The following is a 27,168-nucleotide window of genomic DNA, read 5'->3' as shown; positions in this document are numbered from 1 at the left end:
GTTAAAAGAAAATTAGTAATATCTACCAGCTCCTAATAGTTCAAACGGTATCAAAACTAATTCACAGCACTGTTTAAGAAAAAAAGATCTATAACATTTTATCAGAACTTTACAGAAGCATTTTGAGTGAAATGTATGATAATTAAATGCCATTTTTCGAATTTAATTGTACCTGACCTATTCAAATGAAATTTGAATTATCAAAATTATATTATCAAGATTGAATACTTGGTTTATTTATTTATGACAGCCATTTCCTTTCAAGCTTTTGTCAGGGAGCACAAGGTACATTCTTCTCTAGAAGTGTGTACTAGAGCCATTTGAAATGTGCCAACCAGTAGGCACTTGACTACTGTGCTCAAACCTTTTCCCCTCAGCAAGTAAAAAAGCATTAAGAATAGAAAAAATGAAATAAAATCTAACAAAATATAATATCCATCCAGGCTTACGATACTGCTGCATACAAATATTGTTGTGTGAAAATACACTATAGCTATTTTCTAATGAGTATCAATTTCTAAGGCCAAAAATACAAGCCAGATTTTAAGCAAAGCTTATATTTTTGCAATTTTTTTCATATATTCTACAACAAACTGGATAAATATGCCACCATAGCGTTTGAGTAACGGATGATTGAGTACAGCAATAATTTGCTTGCCAAATGCAATATTAAAGTACTTCCAAAAATACATATTTCATTGAAAGAAATCTCCAAATAAGAGTTATATCGATGAATAATTTATAGACAAGAAGGTGAACAGGAAGAAGATCTAGTTGCATCATATAACAGTGTTTGCCAGAACGCAGGCTGCAGCCACAGGGGACTTATGAATTGCCAGATTTGGCTACTAGCAAACAGACCAGTTTCACTGGAACTGGGAATATCTCAGTTCTATGACTGGAAAACATGAACAGTGTGACACTACTGTTTGCAGGTGTTTAATTTGGCCAAATATTTGTTAACTGTCTTCAACTGTAGCAGCAGCTCACTCATATAAGAGAACAAATCAAATCTAAATAGCTGTATTAGCAATCAGATCTGGTTCTCACATTCTGCCCTGAAGAAACCAAGGTACTGTCTGCTTTGAGGAATGCGCAAAACCAGATGAGCCAGTAAGGCCTGCACTTTCATAAAATTTTTGAGAAACATTGGTTTAGATAATGTACTTTTTTCTTCCTGTGTTTTAAAACTTTTTTTAAACTGTATCTTGTTTACAGAAAAGGTGTAACCTTTGAACTGCGGTGATGGTGATCACCATTTAAGTTATCCAGATGAATTATGCTTACTCTTACTATACGTTCAGGGTTTTTTTTAAATCAGTCTTGATGCTCTGGGATTCTTTGATTAGCTAATAAATTGGTAACTCCAGGGTTCAGGTGTAAAACTCAAAGAAAATATACAAAAACCAACAGAGCCTAAAGAACTTTTCAAGTTTTTTTTAACAAGCCTCAATGACACTGATTCACTGCAGGCTGCAAGCCTCTTCTGAAATCACAGCATCAGCTACTTTACGGACAAGACACCTTGAATCAGAAATACCTGGTGCAGACCACATTCTAATATGATTATATTTTTGCACACTGTCATAACGGTCCTTGCACTTTTGCTTCTCTTCTGGGAGAAGATGATTCAACATAAAAAAACCTCATACCTTTCTACACTCCACCCTCATTACACAATAGCCCTCAAAAATGCAAACACATACAAGGTAGTATTTGATAATTAAAATATCGTTTACCTCAGGACTCATTTGCAGCCTTAATTAAAGAAAGTCTTGTAATGAGGATAGAGTGTACTTTTGGATATTTTTCAAAGGCACCTTTTACTTACGTCAACAGGTACCAGAAGGCTCTTGCCAAGATGTTGGTTAAAAGAGAGACACCAGGCTTCAGTGTAACCATTCATGTTAGGAACATACTTCTTTATTGTCTCATCATTCAGCCTCAGCCAAACACCATCATCATTGTGGATCTATGGGAAACAAGCAACAAAAACGAGCCATGCCCTCCTGTAACTGTTCCGTAGCTAGTAAGGATTAACAGATTTCAGACAAACAGGCAACAGTAGCAAGGAAGTAATAATGATCTTCACACTATGCTGATAGAACGTAAGAAGAGGTGAAGAGAAATACTGGCAAAATCAGGATTTCAAAGCAATGGGAGGTGTATCTTTTTAGAAGCAAGGTGCAAAGATAAATTTAAATCAGATCATGCAATAGTAAGAGTTGTTTTGATCGGAAAGAGGAAAGAAAGCCAAGCCTTCATAAGCTTCTTAAGTTCCCCATATTTCCCATATTTCCACTGCTGATATAACTTAGTAAATTGCAAAAATATTCCTTGTATATGAAGTTATATTGTAAGAAAAATACATGCATAGTAGTCTAAAACACTAGTGATCTTTCATAAGTGTAAGTGGAAAGATGAAAATGACACCTACATCTGAATTTTTGTGTAGAGTTGAAATAGTAAGTCATGAACAGCTAAATCCTTAGAGATATTATTATAAGATGAGCTCTAGGAATTTTGTTTCCTCATATTAGAGTCTCAAAAGTTTGTTATACAGGTTTTCAAGTAAGTAAATTAAAAGGAAATGACAGCTTGAAAAACTAAATTAGTAAATATTTAGATTTTTGCAATTTATACTCTTACATTCTTAAGTTGTATATGTCAACATCTAAACATCAAAAAAAAAACATTATTTGCATGAATTAACTTTACATCTTAGCCCAATTTTCAACAGAAATGTCTTATTAATTACCTCGTCAATGAAAGTGATGGATCCATTGACTTTCACTATGCCTATTTGCTCACTCTGAAGGGAAGGGTGGCTACGGATACGAAGCCCTGCACTGTCCTTGGCCACAAATTTGCGAACCTAAGAGAAGCAAAGGAAGACAGTAAAGAAGAAAAAATTGGAACAGAGCTCTCAAAGAGTAAAAAAGAAATAGGTTTAACAGATTCTGAAATGCTAGTGACAAGATGGCAGTTTTAGAGTTACAGTTTGTTGCTAGTTTCCCATGGCTGCTGTGTGTAACTTCACTTTTTTACTATAACAAATAAAACCATAAAGTTCCAGAAAACCTTAAAAGTGCATTGATTCAGTCTTGGAAAGATCTCTGCTATACCACACAATATTCAGTACAAGCTTCTGATTCTTTGAACTGCTCCCCCCCATTTTACTTATTCTTGCAAGTTTCAAGAGGTTTACCTTTTCAAATTTAGTATTTGCAGTAACTGATCAACCTGGGATTACTGGTTCTCATTTGCACTACCATAACATCTTGTTTTATCAGTTTTTTGGCCAAAGTTGGATATTTTCCCTAGCTAAAGAGTTTAAATAGCCATTTAAAAAATAGAAAAAGAACGTATCTTTCTACTGCCTTTTTTTTTTTTTTTCAAATAGCTATTTCAACAGTTTCTCCCTTTTTCATAGGAAGGTTAGATCAGGTGCTCCTTGTTACTAGTTTGATTTACTACAGCCCCCAAAATCTCCCAGTTGCTATTCACTATCATGTTTTCACCATTTAAACACATTATCGGGCAACTGTCCCATAGAGAACAAACATAAGCCATCCTTTTGGTCTCTGGTTTAAGAAGCGCATATATTCTATGCATGCGGTATAAAACCTTCTTGGAAGGTTATTTTCAAACTTCACACATAAAACTGAAAAGAAGTATCAACTGAAGTATGGACTTAAGCTTTAACTTAAACACAGAATGATATGGAAAGAATAAACTCAGGAAAAGGTAGGTAATGAAAAGTAACAGCTAAGCGCATGAATTCATTATTTTTTTTCCTAAAGAAACGATTCATTTTAAGAAATTACATTCATTTTAAGGCTAATTTAAAACCAAAACAGAAGCATGTAACGAATTTCAAATGTAAATGACTCCAAAATGTGCAAGGTTTTGCTTACTAACAATGCTGTTACTCCAAGGATTTAGATTTCTCTCAACAGGCAAAACTAAGACTTCCAAGGTCCATGTGAAAATATGAGGCTGAATCACTGCTGACGGCACTCTCAACATAAGACAAGCCTATAAACAAAGCCTTGCAAATTATGGGTCCCTGCATTATTACCCCAAAACGTTACTTCAGAAAATCATGATGGGCTGGCTAGAACTTTGATTAAAAACCTGAATTTAGAGGAAGAACTCGCACTCAAGATCTGGATACGCGAAGGGCTGGAAAGAGCATTTTTCCCCTTTGCAGCAGCTAACTAGCTAACAGAAAAGGTCAAGCTGTAGCTACAAATTGTTTAGGGGTCAGATCCGCTGACCGACAATACAAGAGGAAATGGATGAAAAGTTCTCTAGGGCTCATTTCTGACTGTCATGAAAAACTTAATTGTCTGAGTCTTCTTTCTGTTACAGCACCTCTTTGCTTGGACTATTTCTCTATGGCACAATCGTTCAGTAACTGTCCTGTAACACCCTCATAGTCAGTTCCTCCACGGAGCTCACACAAACTGGACTCCGACTAAAAGAAGGGGCTAATGCAGAAAGGCATAGCAATTAACCTGTCCTTCTCCCTTACAGCACACGGCAGTTTTCAAGAGCTTTGTCGCTGTGCCTTCTTATTTGGTGAATCTGAAAAGAGGTACACCCGGCAGCACAGAAAGGTGTGTCATACAGGACAAAGCAACCTTAACAAGGGGGTTATAACCTTCTGTGAAGGGATGCAAAAAAACACTCCCTGCACAGAGATTTTTGGATGTGGTCAGGTTGTGTTTGCAATTGGTGCTAGCTACTTGGTTCAGTTACGTGAGGACAGGAGAAACAGTCAAAACATGTTAGTGACCAATCATTCTGGCACCAGTTTTGCACCTTCCGACTCAGCTGAATTTCTTTTGGTTGGTTCAACTACTCTGAATTACATTACTTAGCTTGAAAGATAAATGTTTCCCTCAATAGGATGTGGAATAGAATTTCCTGCAAATTAGTTGATCTAAGCTTCACAAACAATGAGGAGGCAGCAGTGATGGCTCATATAGTCCAGGCTGACTACAGATCACTATGATAACCTCCTTTAACAACCTGGATGGACAGGAAAACCAGATTTTTATCTGTCTTCAGGTAACTGAATGAAGAAATCAATACAAAATCATAATTATAGTATCCATTTTCAACTTGCAATTCAAGTAAGGTTTGAGTACAAAACTTTGGTGTTTCTAGTTGAGAACAGATCACCACTGAGCAAGCACTGTTAGTGTCCTTTGGTTGTAACTATCTGAAATTTCAGACTGACAAAGAAGAGAAAGAAGCTTCTAGAGCTCAATTAAGTACTTTTTGTCAACAAAATACAATTTGGTAATATTGGACTGTCTCTGACTGATAACATGTCTAAGCCATGATCTTGGCTTCAAAAGCATGGAGCACAGTGCAGTAATTTAATTACCTTTCTGTATTTATAATTCTGCTGTTCATACACAAAGAATTATTCTAACCTGGTTTGCTATGTGCAAGAGGCCTAGTGTATTTTTGCAGCAGGCTCTACAGACACTATATACAGGACGGAAAGATGGTTCCTCTTTCAAAGAGACTACAACTTGGAACAAGAAGCAAAACATGAAAGTAGAACAACACAGGGAGGTGATTAAACACTACGTAATGCCTCGGAACACCATAGGCTTAAATTTTGCCAAGTATTTTTAACTGTCATGAAGACTGTTACTTAACAAAATGTAGCTACTACGTATGAACCAGTCACCTCAATTCCCACTGTAATAACTGAAAAGACAGACAACACTTCCATCCAGCAATTTATCTCATCTTAGACCAGATGTGTCTCTCACTTTGGTGACAGTAAACAACACGTGATTATCATCTTGGATGGAGATATTAAGTTCTGCGAGATGAATCTCACCCAGTAGGAACTGGAATTAAGACTGGAATTTTAATTAAGATAATGAAGTAACCAAGAAGTCTTCCTTCCAAGAGAAGGGATAAAGCCTGGAAGTATTTTTTGGAAAAAAAATAAAATAAAATGCAATAAGGGATAAAAAAAATTGTGTGGTAACTAAAGGTAAATTTATTATTTTTATTTTGAGGTGTGGGTGCAGGGTGAAGAATCCTGTTAGTGGCAGAAGCAGACGCTGGATGCATTTACAGACTGGAGAATGGTACAACAAAGTTCCTGCCTCTAGATTATCCAGAAAGTTGGAAACCAAATAAACCAGGACACGCTGTATAGGTAAGAAGTTAGCATACACCTGATCCTTTTTGCAACCATGCATTTCTTAGACAACTTTGCAGTTGTAGTAAGACAGAGAAGGATAACCTTGTGGTATTTCAGAATTCCACATCTTTAAATACAGGTTTATTCCATGAAAAAAAGATTCAGTGCCTCATTTAATACCCCTTCCCTTCGTATCTAAAAGGAATTGGAATATGGTACCCTTGTGTGGGCATTTTCCTTATAGCACTGCCACACCACCTTTTAGCTTACTTCTGTTATTTGTGTCTACTTTAGTCCTTCAGGATAGAATGATAAAGTGAAATGACGAAGTCAAAAGCTACAGAAAGGATGACTTTTAAAAATAAAATAATGATATTCTAAGAAAGGAAAATATCACTAAAGAAATTAATTTTGGATTTTATATTGACTGAAGAAATATTTATCACAAAACAAACAAAATCTTTGTAAAGCCCTTCGTACAATTAATTTCAGAGTACAATTTCAAAGAAAAAGAACTAATAATAGTGCAGAACACAGTCTGTGGCTTTCAAAATGGCTGCACAATGTTTGTGTGACAAGCCAAGACTAAGGGAGTTTCTGTAGAACTTCTAACAGTTTTATTAATGGATAGGCAAACAGAAAATGGAATTAATATCTTTCACATTATCCAGTATATTAATTTCATTCCATTCAGCACATTAAAGTCATTTGCAAATATCATTAAGTCCTGCACCACTATAACATGATAAAGTATGTATTGAACAACAATGAAATCCCACCCAAATATAACTATCTGGGCTTTTTTTTTTTTTTTTTCAATTCTCCAAACCTTGTTTGGCTGAGGCTCTGCTTTTGGTTTAATAAGTTGTGTTCCAGGAGGTATCATTCCCTTTGGAGGATCTTTTACTTTCACTTCTAGTCCAGCATCTATAAACAAACAAAGACTAAGGTTTAAAAAAACATAAACGTAAGGGGATATATCAGTCAAACAATAACTACAGTTTATCTGTGCTAAAACTCAGGGTAGGCAAAATAACCACTCACTTATCTGTCTGCCTTAAACAACACTTGCAGTTGCTTCATAGTGCAAAGTATTACTTTCTCAACATTTGTATCTTCACACATGTGTAACTACAGATATATAATTTCACGTTGTTAATAGATATCTGTCATACCTTGAGTACACAGCGCTATTAGGTAATTTTGTATCCTAACGGCATATATAGAAGTACGTTTCAAGGAATGGTGAACACAGAGTTAAGTGTTTGAGGGGTGCAAGTAAAAAGCTCTTGGGGAAGCAATAGCTTATGCTTGCTGTACTGCTGCAGATGCTAACCACAAATCGTAAGGAATAGATAACAGCTTCTCAATCCAAGTTACACTACCAGAAAAGTGACAATTCAGGATACAGACATTTTTTGACGGGGCAATCTTTCCATGGTATACTACAGTATCTTATACTGTAGTCCCTAGGACCAGCAAGACAGCTAAAATACAACTAAAAATAGCAAGGAAGAAACTCAAAGCATTTAAAATTTGTACAAATAACTGAAACTTAGGGTAGAGTTTCAATTAACAGTACACTTTCTCAGTTTTCCACAGAAGAAATGATATTATTTACTCCTGAATGGTCAGGAACAATTTTCCCTTTTTATGGGTTCTTCGCTGGTTGTTTTTTTTTTTTTTTTTCCTTAAATTATACATCTCTGTCACTGAAACAAGACATTTTTCTTGCAACATTGAGAGCAGAGAATAAGAAACTCTCTTCATCTTGTAGTCCAACCACATTATAAATGCATGATTTGCCCAACCTATTCTTATTTCAAGGAGAGAATAGCTGTGGTCTTTTTTTCTTTTGAGAAATAAGAGGGAATTAGATAGGAAGCTTCTGAACCAAAACTTGGGTGCCAGATTTTGCTATGAACTTCAATACTAAATCTTATGAGCACCAAAACATTTACTGATATACAAACTCCATCTAATACAAATCTCTGCTTAAGTATAGTGAAAATTAAGTACCTATTTCAATGCCATCTATAGTAACATGGATGGTATAGAGACCAACAGCTCCAGGAGTCCAGTTTGCACAGTATGTACCATCGTTATTGACTCTGATCAACATGTTTTCACTGGGTCTAGGCATAAATAAAACAAATAAAATCACTAAACAATCACTGTCATCTTGAAAATTGTTTGTAATAGTTTGGAAATTTCTTTTTTTCTTTTTTATCAGATCATCTAAGTACCATTTTCCACCCATCCAATGTATTACTCAGAAGTTATAAACCTCTATACCACATTTATTTATAGCAAATGATGAAAGAACACATTCAAAAAGTAGGTAATACACATAAGGAATCAACATTAAAACAACTAAGAACGAAAGATTTTAAACAGAATCTTTAAACTTAAGAAAACAAAGTATCACAATTTTTGTAATGTTTCCATCTTTAGACAAGATTATTTGGCAGTAAAGGGTTGTGACTCTGGGTGTAAGCAGAAGTGACAGGACACATTAGTTTTAGTCCCTATTAAAAAGTAATTCTTTGACATTTACCTCTTTGGTGTTGGTGAAGCAAAGCGTAATTCTTCAAAAGAATAATTTTCATATGCCTGTAAGCAAGTGAAATTCAACAAACATAAAATCAACAGTTATCGATTATACTTAATTCACGAATAAAAGAAAGAGTATTTTCTCAAAGAACATACTAATCTAATTTTACACTTACCAGAAGCACTGAGCATGGAACCAGAAACCAATTCCAAAAAACAGAAACAGACACACGTATATACATACATGAAACAAGTATCTTCGCTTTCCCTTTAAATTGCACTAATTTAGATAATAAGGATACTTATTGTTAACAAAAGCTTTGTTCACAGTCAAGTATTTGAATCTCTTCCAATCTCACTTGCATAAAACCCCTTTGAATAATTTTAAAAATCTAGATTTCAACTTCCTTGTAGGCACGAATATCCACATAGTATCTAAGGGACACAGGACCATGATTATTTAAGTCAATTTAAGTCTGTCCTGCCATGATATCACCATATTGCTCTCATAATTCTGCATACCGTAAAAGTATACAACAATTTCTGTTGGAAGGGACTTCCGGCGGTAAATGGAATTCACCCCCCTGCTCAAAGTAGAGCCACCCTCAAAAATTACATCCGACTTTCAAATTAGGTGAGTTTGTTCAGGGGTGCATCCAGTCAAGTTTTGAGTATCCCCACTGTCAGAGATTCCACAGCTTCTCTGGGCAGCCTGTTCCGGCTGTTTGACAACTCTCATTGTAATTTTTTTCCTCCTAATATGTAACTGGAATTTCCTGGTTACATCAGCAAGAGTATCTGTGGGCTCTGTGGGCTGCAACGGTTGCCGAGTTACCAGATTCCCATGTTAAACCAAAAAAAAAAAAAAAAACAAAAAACAAAACCAAAACCAGCAACCAGGGGGAAAAGAGGTGGGATAAGAACATTTGAACATACATGCAGATCAGCAATATTGGGTCTCTATCCAAGATGTGGGTTTGGTCCTCCGAATCTGTCAATTTATTGTCATGAGGTGAGAAGCTACAGTTTCTAATCATGGATGTTTCTGTCAAGTACTGATACAATATGCAGGCTGGTATAAAATGAAGAGGTGGGGGACATCTGCGTTTTACACTGAAATAAGTGTGGTAAGTAACGCAGGGAGGGAAGTACAAGAGAATTTTTACACTTTCTTGAATCAGTACAGCTGTTAGTAAGCTAGTCAAGAACAGCAGGTGACACATCTGCATTTCCCACAATGTCAGACAGTCCTTAATTTAAGCAGCAAAATACCAGCTCTCTTCAGAATAAAACAAACAAACAAACAAAAGGAGGAGTTAAAGTTTTGGATGGAAAACACTTAATCGGTTAGGAACCTCTGGGAGATTCCCCAAGAAGTTGTTAAATGTAAAAGTCAAGAATGTTTCAAAAAGCAGAGAGACTTTTTATATTTTGCCTTGGTTTGTTTCTTTTACTTTTTCACTTTTATCTTTACAAACATTTGTACTGCTATTATCTGCTAAGATGACTTTAAATGAATGCTTGCATTTTTGCTTTATCTTGGCCTGATTCAAGTTCAAATTTATTACAAGTTAACTAGCTAACATCAAGCATTCCTCACTCAAAGGGTCCATCAAATCTAGAGCTTAATTTCTGGACGCCTTGACTTGCTTCACAGTCAGTTACTCCTGAGTATCTAATGTGTTGTGAGGTGTGTCACTGCAACACCTGTGTGAGCAGGTCTAACACCAATTACTGGAAAAGAAGCAGCAGGCGCCTGTCAAATCAAAAGTCCCATCTGGCTTCCTACTTTGAATAAATAATGTATTTCCTGCTCCCCCTCAAGTCACTGGTAAAAATACCAAGCAGCATCAAGCCAAGAAGTGATCTTTGCAGTACCCCAAGTGAAAAAAAACAACAGCGAAACAAGCAAATCACACTTGTCTCCTTGATATACACGCCCTAGTTCTAATTTTTTTTTCAGACATGTGATTTAACAAGTTTTATACTATTTATTGTACATCATATATATTTCATAGCTCCTACGTTGATCAATTAAGACATTATTTAGTAGCCCATTGCACTATTTACACACAGCTACTGCAGCACTATCCTCTCTAGAAAACAACCCTGTATACTCTAAAAGATGCTAGCTTGCTGATTCTCCCCCCATAAGTCCATATCGGTTATACTAAGTATGATCCTGCTCTATGTCCTGATTAATCATGTCATATTACGTTGTCTAACCGCTAGTTATACACATCATGTCACTTCTCCTAACTGGGTCAATATGTTATGCATATGTAAATATATTGCGGGTTCTAAAATATACTCAAATCAATACTAACTGTTTGGTTTTCACGTCTTTAAAAGCTGTTGCTGGCAAAGTCTCTGAGCTGATGCATCTGACTGGCCAATTTCAACAGACGTTGTTTAATATTCATGCATTGATACGCAACTCATTTATATGTTCTTTTTACTATGTTGAGCTCCTATTTTTTCCCCTATGGTCACTAGTTAGAGTTTTTAATATAGATTCACCACAACACTCCAACTCTATATGGATACGCTGGTTTCACTTCCTCTCCACCATTTCGATGGCTGTTTTCATTTCTCCTGAGTGACTCAGACTACTTTGTTAATCTGCCTAATCAAAATCAAAGATAACTTTTATTTTTAAATACCAATCCAGCAATTGGCCCTTTTGATGCACCGAGTTTTCTGCTGAAGTTAAATGTAATGAAAGTAATTTGTAATCAACGTATTTTTAGATTGTGACCAAACTGAAATATACTTTTTTCCTTCTCCTTTGCATACCTTTACACACTTTGAATGCTGAATTGAACAGTTACATAGCTAAAACGACAGCAATTTACCTTCATCATTGTAATAGCAATATATCGAGCTTCTTTTACTATCATTGGCTCATAGGAGGAATCAAGCTTTGGTGAAGGAAGCCCTCCAAAGGTCATATCACTGATAGGGGAAGCAGCTGTTGCAGGACTCCCCGGTATCCGTTGTACCTTTTTAACCTGTTCTTGTTGCAAAGATGTTTTTTTCTGAGAAACAGGAATAGCTTTGACTTCTACCTGCAATAAGACATGGAATACAGAAGATGATTTAGGGAGAACACACACACATTCATTTAGATCTGAAAAATGTAAATGTACAGGAGGGAAGCACCCAATTGACTTTGCACACGATCGGCAAAGGTCAGTGTCAGTTCTGCCAGTCCCAGAGCACTCCCTGGGAAGCAGCACGCAGCCTGGTACACCTAGCTAGGTTTTCCCACAACAGAAAATGCTCGAAGTAGGGAATAGAGCCTTCCAAATGAGTGCACAGGTTTCAGAGTGAGTCATCAGAGACTGCTTGATCTGGATCAGCAGTGGCCGGGTTGGGTCTTGGCTGGCTCTGTCACCTTAATACATCAGCACATTCAACACATATTTCACCTGACTTCCCGCCCCAGAGACCTGCCTTAGTGCAGGTAACAGTCAGTTGAATTTAAGTTTTCCAGATAGTCTGTTCTTCCTCAGAAAATAAGTTTACTCACTACTCATCCTAAATCTGCAATAAAATGCATTTAATTGCTGTTGATTTCATATGCTGTTTTAATTTACTAGAAGTCACATCAGCACATTGCACGCGGAATGAGTCCAACAGAATGATTAAATTGAATTAAGATTTATTACTTTAATACATTCAGGAAGAAAAACAGTAATTAAACAAGAAATCCAGCAACAATTTTGATGTGTGTATTTTGACATAACCTTTTCCTCATAGAGTAAAATCACTACTTAAAAGTTTCCTACTTCCTTTGTCACACATTCAAGTCAGTAACCACACATTTTAATTGCAATCAAGCTGTGTTTGTGACTGATTCTTGTGTTACTGTTGTAGACGCACAGTTCATTAATGCATTTATAGCTAAGGTAACTGTAAGATAATTCGCGATTATTACATCCTATACAAAGAACAGATTCACCTACCTCACCTACTTTTGGGCTTAAACAAAAGCAAGTCTTGAAAATATTTGTACTACTCCTGAGTAATAGTGAAAACACAGACGTAAACTGATTTATTAAATCCATTTTGTCTTCAATTTGTTTTGTTTGTGTGCTTTGCTACTTCAAATGAAGCAGCCAACTTTTATACACATCGGATTTACTCCAAAGCCTGCAAGGGTTTTCCAGTTCTAGCTGAGGCTATCATGAATACTCTCTTTCCAGTCCTTTAACAACAACAAAAAACCAACCAGCCAACCAATACTACAGGAACTTTCAAATATTAAAACCAGAAAAGGAGGAAGTGCTATTCTAGTCTAAAATAAAGTGACTATGAAATGGTCCAATAGTGTGCTTCTGATTCTTTTTTCCATCACATTTATTCAGTTTAAAATTTATAATACTCTTTCCTGGCTTAAAAGTTAAAAAATAGATTCTTGTCACCTTACATATCATCTCCTTCAAACATCATCTACAACTGATTATTTCCACATGCTACACGTGTGTAGCTCATTACAGAAAAGCTATAAATTGCATGAAACTGTGTTGGCACAATATAGAATTTGATAATTTTGTGGATTTAGAGGTCAGAAAGTCTGACTAAACTGAATTTACAAATGCCACTTTCTGCCCTATACAGGAGTATTCGGTGGAATATCTACAACAAATACTAAAAGAAGGCATGATGAAGTATAAGAACAGCCAATATGACAACAATTACCTTCATATTAGGAACATGAACAACATCCCCATACTGGTCTTTTGTTTGTACTGTAATGACAGTTGGCCAACCACACCGAATGTCATCCTTATTCAAAATCAATGATGTTTTTTGAGGATCAGCATATGAATCTGGCTGAAGCCACCTGGAGCAAAGACAAAAACTTAATATTAAAATCTCTTACAGGCCCCCGAAAAATAAATTTGTACTCTGTACAAACATGACTTCCAGCTAAGAAAGGATGCAGAAGGTCTGAATGCTTAAATGCTTTTACCTAATATATTAATAGAAACAATACAGTCAAATAGTTTTACTTAAATAATATTTGATTCAACTATTAAAGTTCTATAGCTAGCTGTATAGACAAGTAGCAGTGCACAGGTTTTGAATAACTAAATATTTTCTATTTTGTTGCAAACCTTGAAACATTACAACTATGAAGTAATGGTTTTATTCATGCAGCACACTAATTTTTTACCTTGCAAGTCGTCCACCACTTGATCCTGGTACACAAGCAATGAAATCCTCCAGAAATGACTGCTCATTGCTTTGTACCTGCAGTGGAAGATTTCCTTCAAGAGCTTCCAAAATGGTTGGTGAGTGAGATAGTGCCAAGCCTTTCCCAAGAATGCCGGAGTGAGATTTGCACACCTTTTTTTTTGCAGGGGTTGGGGATGAAAGGACAGAGACAAAACAGTTTTTCAGTATCTTAGACACTTTCCCATAACGTGACACAACTGGCATAGATATTTTGGGCACTGAAAACCGTTCAAGTAGGAGGCAAGTGGATGAACTTCAGTCTGATGGAAGTTTAAAAAAAAAAGTCAGTTCAGTCTATAAAACAATAATTTATGTCATACGAGATTAAAAGAGCTCGAGTTGAGAGAGAATTTCTGGAAGAAAGAATAAGGTAACATGAACTTCCATGTTAACAGTATCCTAAACTGCTGAATTGTGATCAGGAGAAGAATGAAGAAAGCCATTCTGAAAGTGTGACCAATGAGCATGTTCCAAAAGAAAATAAAAGGCTAAAGATATAATTTATGGAAAGGAAGATCTGTTAAACAAGATATTTTAGGTGAGACAAAGTAAAAGACATCCTTTCTTTGTAAGGAAGGAAGGTAGAAAGATGCAAAAAATATTTAACAGGACTAAAAGCAAAACTGAATCTACTACTCGCGTGCACACGCCTAGCTCACGTTTTGAATTAGAATGGAGTGGGTCCAAGAACAGATTGCTGAAAAAATATAAATATGTATTTCTTCCAAGGAACATCTGATTCCTCCTAGACAGTTTCTGTTTACTGTTCTGTCAGCTGAGGCCTATGCAATGGTGTCATACTGTAGCACTGATACATTTTTCCAGCAAGTACTATGACAACTAAATTTCAAAACAGTTGCCCTAAAGATAATTAGGAGAGAGACACAGAATGTGAGAACTCCTTTTTCACTGTGCATCATCAGCTAGGGGATATAACTAGGGAGCTACTCACCAGCATTAGCACCCATCACAAGAAATAAAATATACGATCAATCCAGAACCAACTACAATCATATTATTTGGGATTTGGTAAGTGTTACTGTTCAACTGAAAAAGTGATTTTATTTCTGCAACTACAAAGACGTGCAGGATTAATTTTGGTAACATCTCAAATTTGTTAAATTACGCAACCTGAGCCAGACATATATTTTGAAGTATATTTGGTCATCTAACTGCGATATTTTACGCATTTTTTTCTAAGCAGATTTATTTTAAAAGAAGATTTAATGTAAACCCTAAACTTGCATAAGACTCTCAAACTATTTTATAAAAAGCCAGATTCCCTTCTACTATAAAAACCTTACAAATGATTTTCTTCCATAGCAGTCAAAAAGTTTCATTGCAATTATGTGCTGAAGCATGTTGCAATGGAAAAAAAAAGCAGCGGTGTACCTGTAAAGCAGCCTCTTCAAGAATCTCAAGATCTTCTTCAAATTCATTACCTGCTGTAAAAATAGAACTTATTTTCACAACAACAAATGAACTTATTTTTCGTAACAATAATATTGAAATTTAGCTACACATGATGGAATGCAAAATTCAATTCCGTTTGGTGAAGCCTTTTATATTTAAAAAAAAAAATAAATGTAAGTTTGCAAGATGATGTGTAACATTTTTTAACCAGCAGTTGAAAGATTAATATTTTCAAGTAACACAGTAAACATGCAGTACTGTGTAGCTCAGTGCACAGGCAAATAAACAATGTACATTACACAAAAGAAAAAATTTGGTACTTGTCTTCTTGTCTCCAAGACAGTATGTATGGCAAATCTTTGGATGTGACTAGATACTTCCAGAAAAAGATTTTGGGAGGTCAAGATGGTTTCTGGGAAGCAGGACGTACAAGTATGCACCAGCTGCTCCCTTTTAAGAACTTACCATAGTAACAGTATTTGAAAACCTGATAAACACTGCATACTTTTGTAAATTACGATTCCTCCTAAAACATAAAACTCAAATACATTCTATTATACAATATTTCTTTCTCACAAATGCAACTCAGAAGTCTGATTCCAGGGTGACCAGAATTGCCAAACACAGTCTTTTAACAGAAAAGAAAAGTAAAACAGATAAGGTTACCATATTTCTACTCTCTCTCAAAAACATGTCAGGCAATTCTACTAGTAAGAAGAGAGAAAGAGAAATGACAAGAATCAAGTCCTAAGGTATTTTTAAAATTCAAAGAAATTAAGATATATAAAAGCTCTGCTCTCAGAAATAACTTCTATCAAATTTGAAACAATTAGTAAGTAATAATGTTAAATACACAAATCAATTCCACATTGCTGTTTAAGTTAGATCTTGGTCAGAGACAAGACCTCTCTCTTGGGAAGAAGTACGTTATATTTGAACCTTGGAAAGACGGCAAGGAGGAAGTGTGACCTTTTGAACGTGACAACTCAAATAGTATTTGGGTGTACTTTCAAAGATAAAGTTTTCCTAATGCATGAAGGAATCACCGTCTGGCTCATCTTCCTTTGGAGTAAAAAAGGCAAAAAGCCTTTTTGATGTCCTTTCAAAACACTTTTTTTCCTAATGGTTCTAGAGAAATACTTATATGACTATTTGGCCACTTGTATACAGAATATACGCACTATAACAGTTATTAAAAAGCAAGGTCTTTGTGAAGGACAACCTAAAGTCAATAGACCAAGATAAATCATGCAAATAAAGTTGAAGACGGAAGGGTCGTGCAAGGATGCCAGTAACAACTCTTAACTCTGATCTGAAGTCAGTTGAATCATTCTATTTTCCTTGACAGAAAGTTTCCAGACAAATCTTTTTTTTTTTTATTCCTATGATGCCCTTTGCATAACCTTCCACGAAAGTATGTGCTAAGAATTTTCAACCATGTGTTTCCAATTTCCTTTTCTTAAAATTCTGCCACATTCATGAAGTTTCTTGTCTTCATTGAAATTGCCAGGTTTTAAGAGCATATAGTTGGATCCAGAGCTCTAAAAAGTATCTGGAGCAGGATTTACTTCCCCTACTTTGGGGCAGTGAAGCATGAGATAATGAGCTCAGGACTTAGATATTACAAGATAGCTTTACAGCAAATGGAGGAGAAACAGTCTCCCCCTTTGGGTGATTAATTTCATTTTTCTCACAACTTCATCTTCGGATGACATGAACTATCCTCCCATGATGTCTACATTAACTCTAAAAGAAGGTTAGAGCTACTAGCTTAGATGTAGATGCCTAACTTCTAAATGCCAGAGTTTGGGCATTGTAAGTTAAGTTGCTAAATCTTTTCTGGAGTGAGCTTTTTTCTTAGATTACTTTCTTTAGCCTGTATATATCCACACGCGGAACAAAGTTAAAATTGTAGAAATTATAAAATAAAGTACGAAAAGTCTAACACAAAGGGCCGCCTTGTGTTTATGCATTACAAGACAGTCTTTTATAAGATTATAGAGGTTCTTCTTAAAGGAAACTCCATTCCACAAATAAGATACTGCTTTGCAGATGAGCGATGGCAATAATAGGGTATTTTTAAGACACCATTTCACTTGCAGCAAAAGGTAGAAAATACATCATCTAGAACACAGAAAAAGGACAAGTAGTCTGATACTAAGTCATTTAAACGTTGGTCCAGAAAACCACATTTTGCCTCTTTTCCTACCACAGTGTTTTTATGAAACACCAAGCAAAACACTTAAGCAAAGCAAAATTACAGACAATTGAAATCCATCTTTCAAAGCCTGCACGGTGGTTTACATCCGCAAACACTACCACTGCTACCTATAACTCATCAGTTTTGTTTATTCAGAGGGTCCAGAGGTCTTATAGAGAAACAATACACATTCACGATGCCTGTTTGACATTAGCTTTCTAATATTATCAGTAATACTGCCTGACTTGGCTGAAGTCCTTGAGTTGGTGTTAAGTAAACGAGCAGATGAATCAACTGTAATTATGTCAGTAATCAGGAAACTCTTTACAGTCAATGCACCTATCCCTCCCCTCTTGCAGATTATACACAACCACTTTTATAGGTGGCTGAGAGCGCATAGGTAACTTAACTGCATGTTTTATTTCAAATTCCTTCTATCTGAAAGCATATACTTTCCCTTCTTTTAGATATTCAGAATTAGAACAAAACGAAAAACCTCCTTAGAGAGAAGTATAAAGTATTAGAAAACATAGGAAATTAAATTAGAAGCATTTCAATTTTAGCTTCTTTTATTTTTTTACATAGGAGAACAGCAGGATAAATAGATGCTAGGGAAGTCGACAAAACTAAGGAGTTAACGAAGCTGTTTGGAGGATAACAGAAGGCGGCACCATTTAAACTACAGAATTGCCTGTACTTTTGAGAGAGAAATACAGATCTACCAGTGCAAATGAGGTGACCGTTTACAACGTAAAGAAATCTGCACATTCAAATACACAAGCAAAATACCGGGTTAAAAAATACACATCAGGTTTTGTGGTTATAACTACACACTGATCAATGCCCTTCTGCTCAGTAATACACACTTTCAGTCTCATTTACAATATTTGAGCTCTTATTTGTGCTCCTAAATTAAAAGGATCAAAAAGATATCCTATTATAGATTATGAGCCTATTTTTTCCTATTTGCAAACGTTAATTAGGAGAAATGCTGTTAGAATACGGCTGCATCATTAGGAAGTTCTAATTCAATCTCTGTATCCATTAATTTTTATAAACTCTTATTTTTCCTTACGTTTTAAATTGCATTTGGGTTACTGTAAACCTTTATTTGCTGCATCTGCTGTAAAAGTATGTAAGGGGTTTTTTTGTAATGGTAAGAAAAAAAAACTACAGCAGAAATATTTTAGGCTATAAGGTCTACAGACGCAATGGTTACTTTCAATTTTAAACAAGTAACTTTAAATTTTACAATCCAACGCTGCAGGTATTTTTCATTCAGAAAGGTGTGGAGTGCAGGGAGAAAAAACAGTGAAAGAGAAATACAAGCAAGATACCTGCACATTTGTGAAGTACCACGAGGAAACTGTAGGACATAGCTCGTAAACTGATACACTACCTGTGAATGGGGTGAGTTGGGTCAGATTTAAATGACCAGGTTTCCCTCCTCCCCATACACACATGAAGGGAACAGTGTAAGCAGAAAACACCACCACTTTATTATCTTGCTTGATTAATTCAGTTTTAAGAATTGATTTTTTATGATTATCTCTAACTGAAAGCAACATTAAGACTTAGAGGTAGTATTCATTCAGAAAACCCAAAGCAATGATGAAATAACAAAGGATGTTCTTTGAATAGGACTTACCAATAGGAAGCGCTAGATCTTTCTTCATCAAAGCTGCTGCACATGATCCTCCTAAATTGGCCAGTTCTTTCTCCAGCTGAATAATACCCTTCAAATTGAAACACATTTTAAAACAAAAATAAGTGTCTCAGAAAAGAGGACAACGAATGTGTTTCCCTGACACTAATTTATCCTAATTGTGTGTTCCAGTTTGACGTTTCTCAGTGATATTGATCCTGTCAAACAGCCACTGTCATGTTTTGCTCTGACACGGGCCAGAGTACCAAATTTTTAGAAAAACTTCAAGTAGGTAAGAGTATTAATAAATGGGTTACCATGCTTCTGGTAGCCTAGTAAGAATATCTGAAGATGATAATTGTCTTTTGTCTGTAATGTTAAAGAAAAAGTGAACTTCCTAATACAAAAAAACCCTACCAATACATACTTGGATTGCAAAGCAATGCCTCTTCTAAGTTGTACATTCCACATAAACTCACACTCCCATCTTGTTTAAAGGTAGTACTGTTCATAAATATTTTTTTTTCCCTCTTCCCTTTCTCTAGTTGGAGAGGCAAGGATGCGAAAACGATTCCATAATTTCCTTTTCTCCATTATAAATCTTGGGAGAAGCCCTTGACAGTCTCTCCCTTCTATTTACACTGGAAAGCTCTTTATTCCCATTGACGGTGTTGTTCAAGGGAATGAGAAGACTCCTCCTCCCTCCTACCAGACTTGTCACTGAAAACATGAGAGCTTCTCCATCAGTATCTTTCAACCTTGTCCACAAGAGGGAAAAAAAAAAAAGAACAGATCACACATACAGTTTTCAAATACACGTCAGGAAGGAGGCTGAGGGCAAGGAATGGGGGGAGAGCAGTATGGCTAGGGAGGCTGTAACTAATTTTTAAACTTTTTATTTTCCCTTCAACTTGTCCCAGATACGTGCAGGCACAACCTCTTTAACTTTGCTCTCAAAGTCATGTTGACACTAAAACCAATTTTAAAAGAAATCTGTGGGTGGTTCAGCACACCTCTGACAGTTGCTTCTCACGGACCAAAAAAAACACCAAACAAACCACCAGCAAAAAACAGTGGGGGAGATGGGAAACCTCTATCTGATGGATTTTCTATGCGGATTTACAGAAACCGTCAATATATAAAGTAGGTAAAAAAAAAAAATAAAATCCTTTTGGGAAGAGCCTTTGAAAGCAGTAACCCTAGACTTGCCTTGTATTCTCTGAGGCTCCCAAGCAGACTGAAAATCTCCAAAACGCATTTTAAACTAAACCCTTCGTGAACTGCATGTTTAGGACTCAAAACAGCAGGTTCAGAAATAGCAAGCAAGATGTGAAATGTGGATCAACTCACTGGATAGTTCTCTATTGTGTGAACATCCTTTATGAAGAAGGCAGGTTTTGCATATGTTCTGTACATTTAATAACGACCGGCAAAGTGGCTTTCTTTTCATTCAAAGCATAAATGTACAATTTTTTAAAAAATCCTAGGTTTAAACAAATTTTAATAGTTCAACTACGCCTGATTCCTTGATGCACTTGCTCACACTTAATGTCATCTTTCAGTTATTGCAGAGACTTTCCTAACAATGAATGTCATTCTATATACTATAGTTAGGTGACTGTAACAGAAGCTTGTCCTTTGGAAGGAGAGAGAATCGGATGTGCAAAAATTAATCCTACTGACTTGGATTAGGTCTTACTGATATTTTGGTTTTTTTAAGCTAGAGAAAACACAGTGGACACTAGAACACACGCTTTTTTTTCTACCAGCGGTAACACTTCAGAAAATTGTCAAAGTTCCCAAAAGAACGAGAAACTTGCATTGTGTGTCCAATTTAATTAAGTTAACGACTTCAATTAAGTTACTTACAGAGGCTTTAGTCCTGAGATGCAAGGTAGCTTAAACACTGTAAAACTTGTTTTTCTATTAATAGAATTTTAAATTAGAGTGTTTAGGCTACAAAAAGGTATGTTTGAAAGCAATTACTTGCAATTTTTCTTTAGATGATATAGTTAGCATATTGGCTAGCATGTTTTAGCACTGAGTGTTAAAAACATGCCAGTAGCTTTTTTTGTAAATGCTTTAAAAAAATTAACGACATATATGAATCTGCATCTTTTTTCCTACTTAAGCAAAAATTATTATTATTACTCCTCAAACACAGACTAGTAGATTATCTCTAGGATTTATAAATCTGATTTGCTGCAAGCCAATGAGACCATCATAGCTGATGATCTCATGGTATGTTTTTTTATCTGATATGTTACGAAATTCTAAAGAATCTCACGTTTTGAAAACCCAAAGACATGATTTAGCCTGAAAAGAATCCAGGAATAAGATGAGGTAAATCTTCTGTGAGGGCTGTAGTCTAAGTAAGATGCAGACCTTGTGAAGTTCATGTGAAGCTATAGGCCCCAAAGACTCCCAAGATAAAGGAAGGGCTATTTTTCTGGAATTATTATACAGCATATTAAGTATTTTCAGTAACCTCTTGAAATAAGCCAAAATAAAGCACTGGTCCAAAGACACAAAGAAATTTTATCTTCCCTGTGCAACAAAGAAACAGTGGTGGAAATGACTCATGTCCTTAAGGTCAAGATGAGGTGACCACTGCACAAAATCTCAGGTAGCCTAAATGAGCACAGCACTTCCAGGGAGGCTGAGCATTCTGGTATGAGCGAATACGGGAAAAATAACGCAAGTCCGTCATCCCATAATTGGTAGTGACAATAAAACACAAATCACTGTGTATCTGAAAGACCCAATCCTTTGGATATCTGATGGAATACTAGGTCAGAATTTTAGGAAATTTCATATCCCCTTAACGTACTAGATAAAATCATGCTATGTATTTGCAGACTGTCATAGTTATTAAAAAAACCAACCAAACAAAAGCCATTCCAATAACATTTAGATTAAAGAATTCCAAACAAATAATGTCTGTAACAAAAAAATGTTGAAAACTTACAAGAAATTAATTTAAAAATATTCTGCTCATTTAGTCAGAAGTGGAAATACAAATATTTTTACCAAAAAAGCTGGCCTTATAGGAGAGAATAAATAGGTGCAGCAATTGTAGCCATTTCACTTTTTCCTTACCTCATCAGATCCTGGGCTAAATTCATATCCAATTGCATAACATTTGAAACCATAAAAACAAGCCTTTTCATCTTTCACGTAGTCTGAGGCAGTCTCCAGAGAAAAAAGAGCTTCATTTCCTTTTAGAAAGTAAAAGGTTACATACATAAATAAAAGTTAGTATTTCTCCACTTTTTGTATGTTTTTTCTACATACAGCGCATATATGAAACCCCGGCCTTAGACGTAACGTGTAAGGTAAAACCATGAGTAACACACAGATCAATACCTCAAGCAAGAAACCTAATATAAACATAATCAACTGATGTACAACCAATGGCTCACAATGAACTCTTACCAGCTTGGATGAAGATACTATTTCAACTTGATTTTCTAAGATAATTTTGCAGAAAAATCAAACTTTCTTTCGTTACTTTAATAATTCACATTACTAGAAATTATTGCAGTATCTATTCATTACCTGGCAATACTAATACCATGGTAGGCCACCCTGAAGATCCAGAGAATTTTTTCAGTTCTATCCATGAATTAAGGTTTTCATGAACAGAAGCATGCTTTGGTCCAAATCCCAGACTCTGTGCAATCCTGACAGGAATTAGTAAACGAAGAACATCCTCTGATTGAGCAGTGCCACACTGTGTGTCAAACTCTATTGTTATCCACCTGACACATTCAGGAAAAGTCACCTAAAACAAAACAATAGTCTAATTATGTGCAAGTTTTGGGGGTTGATGGTTTTTTACATTTATTTCTACATTTCCATTTGGTTTTAACTCTTTAGGCTATGAAAGTGATTCAATTATGTAATTCTGCACAGTTGTTTCGATACGCTTTAGAGTAACATTAACCTAATTTATTCTTTGAAATTCAGATATACACAAAATGCTTTACATCTTAGTGAATTATAATATGTATTATAACTTATAGTCAGATTAAGTACTTGCGCTTATGATACCATCTGTGATTATTTTTAAGAACTCTGCACAGGATCATTAAATAAAACAACCATGGACTGCTACAAGCATTTAACTCTCAAATACCTTTTTAAACACAAACTTCAACAAATACGTTCAATATCTGTTTTGTGCAATCTTAGAAGAGTACAAAGCAGCCGAATCAGGCTTGTGAACATGGCCTGCAGCATGATAGCATATAACTACAGAAATTCAAAAGCAGGAACAACTAAGCCTAAGGCTTCAGATGAGCTCCGTAAACTTTTAGAACAATAATAAGCATCATTGCATCAGGAAGATCATATGGTAACTACATTTTTTGCAGTGGATGTCTTGCTGTCTCACAGGACAAGCAAGTGGAATCCTGAGACAGTAATTAATGACCTCCTCCAGCTCTTAGTTGATTCCAGGTTTGCTACCTCTGGATTTACAGCCGTGGAATCAATGCAACCACAGAACTTGCTATTTCAAGAACTGAAACACAAGATTTCTCACGGGCATGCATTTTATGCTTCAGTCCCGTACTCAACTACAAAAAACACCCTTTCTCTACTGATGTTGGGGAAAATCTCGTTATATTGCAATAGTCGCTCGTGTAAGGCGGCATGAATCCTCCTCAGAGTGACATAACACAGTTAAGAGGACTTCAGAGACTTCTACAATGCCAAATCATGGTCCAAGTGAAACTAATTAATGACACATTTAAACTGGCAGCCCAGCAATAACCAGAATAGGCATAGGGATCCCTATACTATAATGCATATTAATTTGTCTAGAATTGACATTAGGTATTTTTACAAAGCATTGTTTTAGCAGCTGGTAAGAAAGTCTGAGATATGATTAGATCATGTATACATAAAGCCTTCCAACTTCTACAGTCTGTACAGTTAGAGCAAAGAAACCGTGCATGACAGCAGGAAAATCTAAGACTGAGCAAATTTAGGGACTAACAGTAGATACCTGCATTAGGGGATTAAAACCACACTAGTTTCCACTATACTTATTGGACAAACAGAGGTTTCTCCAGAAAGCAGTAGAGTAATAATATAGGAAATTGTCTCCTATATTAGACAATATTAATTATCATCCACGGCAACAACTTCGCAGATAGTAAATGTTGAGAAAACAGAATTCACATGTCAAAAGCTTTTCAGAAACGGCATGCACACTTTGAAATGGTGCTTACCTTATAGTGCGTAACACAGGCGGGTTTATAGGGATGCTCACTTTCTACAACAGCGTAGTGATTGGAGGTAGTACAAGCTGAAAGCCCTTGCTCCGGTTGGTTTCCGGTGGTGCTGTCTGTAGACTGATTTGGATTAAAAGCTGGAGGGGCATATTTCTGATTCAAAACTGCCACAGAAGGAAGTAACTGCTGTACCAGGCCAAAGACCTCAACAGCAACCTGTAACATAACACCACCACACGCAATTAAGTATTACTTAGGACTGCGTGAAAACAATACTCACAAATCTACAATTCTTTACAACGATTGTTTTGTATCTTCTCAGAATATCACTACCACAATTCATTCAGTCATTTTGCAGTTCTGCTTGTACAGAAGCCTTGTACAGAAAAAGCATCACTACATTAATCTCAAATACTCATCTTGGAGACTTGCCAAAGCTGAAACAAAAATCTGTACACAACTGTGAGATACCTTCACTAAAACACCTTCTCTAATACTAAAAGAGAAGGGCAACAAAACTGTGAGGGGTCTGGAGAACAAGTTTTATGAGGAGTGGCTCAGGGAGCTGGGATTGTTTAGTCTGGAGAAAAGAAGGCTGAGGGGAGACATTATCTCTCTCTCCAACTACCTGAAAGGAGGCTGCAGAGAGATGGGGATCGGTCCCCTCTCCCAGGTTACAAGCAATGGGACAAGAGGAAATGGGCTCAAGTTATGCCAGGGGAAGTTTAGATTGGATCTTAGGAAAAATTGCTTCGCCAAAAGGGTTATCAAGCATTGGAACAGACTGCCTAGGGAAGTGGTGGAATCATCATCCCTGGAGGTATTTAAAAGATGGGTAGACATGGTGCTAGTGACATGGTTTAGTGATGGTTTTTGTCAGTGTTAGGTTGGTAGTTGGATTCGATCTTAAAAGTCCCTTCCAACCTAGACAATTCTATGATTCTAAAAAGCCATAACATTAACAATAAGCATGAGTTGAGATAAAGCAAATACTGTACTGAAGTTATAGAATATATATAAAGAATATATATATATTTTGTTTTATAACATTATTATTTTTCTTTCAAATATTCAACATATTTTAATGCGTGTAATGTTAAGGACCACAGTGTTTTCTGTAATCTTTATGACATTTTCAAAGGAGAGCAACGCATCTAAAGCAAAACACTTGGTTCTAAATTCAAGTTCATCACAGTAACAAGATAACTAAAGTCTGAAACTCTTTTAATGAAATGAATCTGTTCGATTTTAAGTGGCCGGTCCTCTTTCCTTCCCCTTTAAAAAGCAATTAGAAGAGAGCTTACAGTTCATGAAAAAACAATAAAAGGCAATAGTGTCTACTAGCTAAGGATTAAGACATTTGTAAATCTAATAATACATTTCAAGAGTGTCCTAGACAAGGCAGATGGAAAATGCTCTGCCACTGAAAAGTAATGATATTTTTATTTATAGCTGACATCTTCCCATCTCTAAAATTGACAGAAATAATCTTAATGAGAAGCTATCACTGCTTTGGATATTTATTATAAAAACAGGACTTAGAGAATATAAAAAAAACATCCCACCAATATTCATCAATAAATGAGTCACACATCCAGATCTTTCTAACTTTAGTAATTTCTATTGAGGAGCATACCTTGGGAATAGCTGCCGCTACTGGTCCTATGTAGGCTATTATGAGGGGAAGCAGCATCGAAAACAGACTGGAAGAGCTGAGTAGTTCTGGAATGTCCTCAGCTAAACAAAGATAATTACAACACAGGTATTATTAATAAATGTACCATGGTTCAAAACACATCTTATTTTTCTGGTTTGCTTCTTATGAGTTAAACTTCTGGTTTCTACAGTAGTTTTTACTTCAAATTGTTTTCATTATCTAGGTGTTGGCAAACCTGCGAAGTTCACTTGAGAAACATGCCATTATATCTGGTTCTCTGTTAAAAAATTTCCTCCTCTTACGAGCATAATTTTATTGCATTCTTTGCCATTTTGTGAAACTGTGTTCATACTTTCTATGGTAAAAAGCTAGTAAAAAAGCTCCTCCCAGCCCTCCAAATCAGTTTCTATAGCACTATGCAATATTCCGGACATTTTTGACTAGAATGGCTGAAGACAGTAGCTTAAAACCATTCAGTTTTAAGGCCAATGTCTACATTTTAAGTGCTTATAAATGCATTACATCCACCAGTCTTCCTGATTACCACCACCGTGCAAAACATGCAATAAAACTTGGAACTGACCCATCATAGCATTTTTGGAAATAAAGAATCTTACCAGCTTTAATATGATACTTGCTAAGTTGCTGAGCAAATTTATATGAGGTATCTGTCTATGATATCTCAAGTACAACTCAATGACTTAAAGTTACTCGCTGTTTGATCCCTACAATAATGACAGGTTAGCAAAATATTCTTTGGAAAGCAAAAGAGAAATATCACAAATTTTGTATCACGGATATTCTACTATTATCTCTTGCTATCAAAGAAGTTTGGAAAATTAAATTTTGAAAGTCAATTTTCAAAAGCCTTACCATCTACAGCAAGAGCCCTGTGCAACAGGTCTTTAGCTGCTCGTACAACAGCACTCACAACAGAAAGAGCCCTGCTACAATTTTTATCTTCTTCGTTAGCTTTGTTCAAAAGCTGTGATTGCAGATCTCCATCATACTCACTCCTGGATGGTGGATTAAGTTAAA

At 35.8% G+C, this 27,168-nt stretch overlaps 1 protein-coding gene across 32 annotated transcripts in view; it reads right to left on the bottom strand.

Moving 5' to 3' along the window:
• Window positions 1–27,168, bottom strand: part of MYCBP2 (MYC binding protein 2) — a 200,234-nt gene that overhangs the window by 64,733 nt on the left and 108,333 nt on the right. For 21 of the 32 annotated variants that reach the window (XM_074563476.1, XM_074563495.1, XM_074563530.1 and 18 more), the window contains 15 exons: window positions 27,004–27,146; window positions 26,110–26,210; window positions 24,471–24,689; window positions 22,792–23,017; window positions 22,333–22,451; window positions 19,237–19,324; window positions 15,368–15,420; window positions 13,914–14,086; window positions 13,436–13,580; window positions 11,587–11,799; window positions 8,736–8,791; window positions 8,198–8,313; window positions 7,008–7,105; window positions 2,759–2,875; window positions 1,832–1,972 (listed from right to left, as the gene is read on the bottom strand). In XM_074563476.1, coding sequence (XP_074419577.1) covers window positions 1,832–1,972; window positions 2,759–2,875; window positions 7,008–7,105; window positions 8,198–8,313; window positions 8,736–8,791; window positions 11,587–11,799; window positions 13,436–13,580; window positions 13,914–14,086; window positions 15,368–15,420; window positions 19,237–19,324; window positions 22,333–22,451; window positions 22,792–23,017; window positions 24,471–24,689; window positions 26,110–26,210; window positions 27,004–27,146 — 2,008 coding nt within the window. The remainder of the gene's footprint in view (window positions 1–1,831; window positions 1,973–2,758; window positions 2,876–7,007; window positions 7,106–8,197; window positions 8,314–8,735; window positions 8,792–11,586; window positions 11,800–13,435; window positions 13,581–13,913; window positions 14,087–15,367; window positions 15,421–19,236; window positions 19,325–22,332; window positions 22,452–22,791; window positions 23,018–24,470; window positions 24,690–26,109; window positions 26,211–27,003; window positions 27,147–27,168) is intronic. The other 11 variants (XM_074563486.1, XM_074563565.1, XM_074563747.1 and 8 more) reach the window with 3 other exon arrangements.

This window comes from Larus michahellis, chromosome 1 (genome assembly GCF_964199755.1).
Source record: "Larus michahellis chromosome 1, bLarMic1.1, whole genome shotgun sequence".
NCBI classification, from domain to species: domain Eukaryota; kingdom Metazoa; phylum Chordata; class Aves; order Charadriiformes; family Laridae; genus Larus; species Larus michahellis.
The sequence above is the reverse complement of the archived record's forward strand: the minus strand, read 5'-3'. Positions and strand labels throughout refer to the sequence as shown.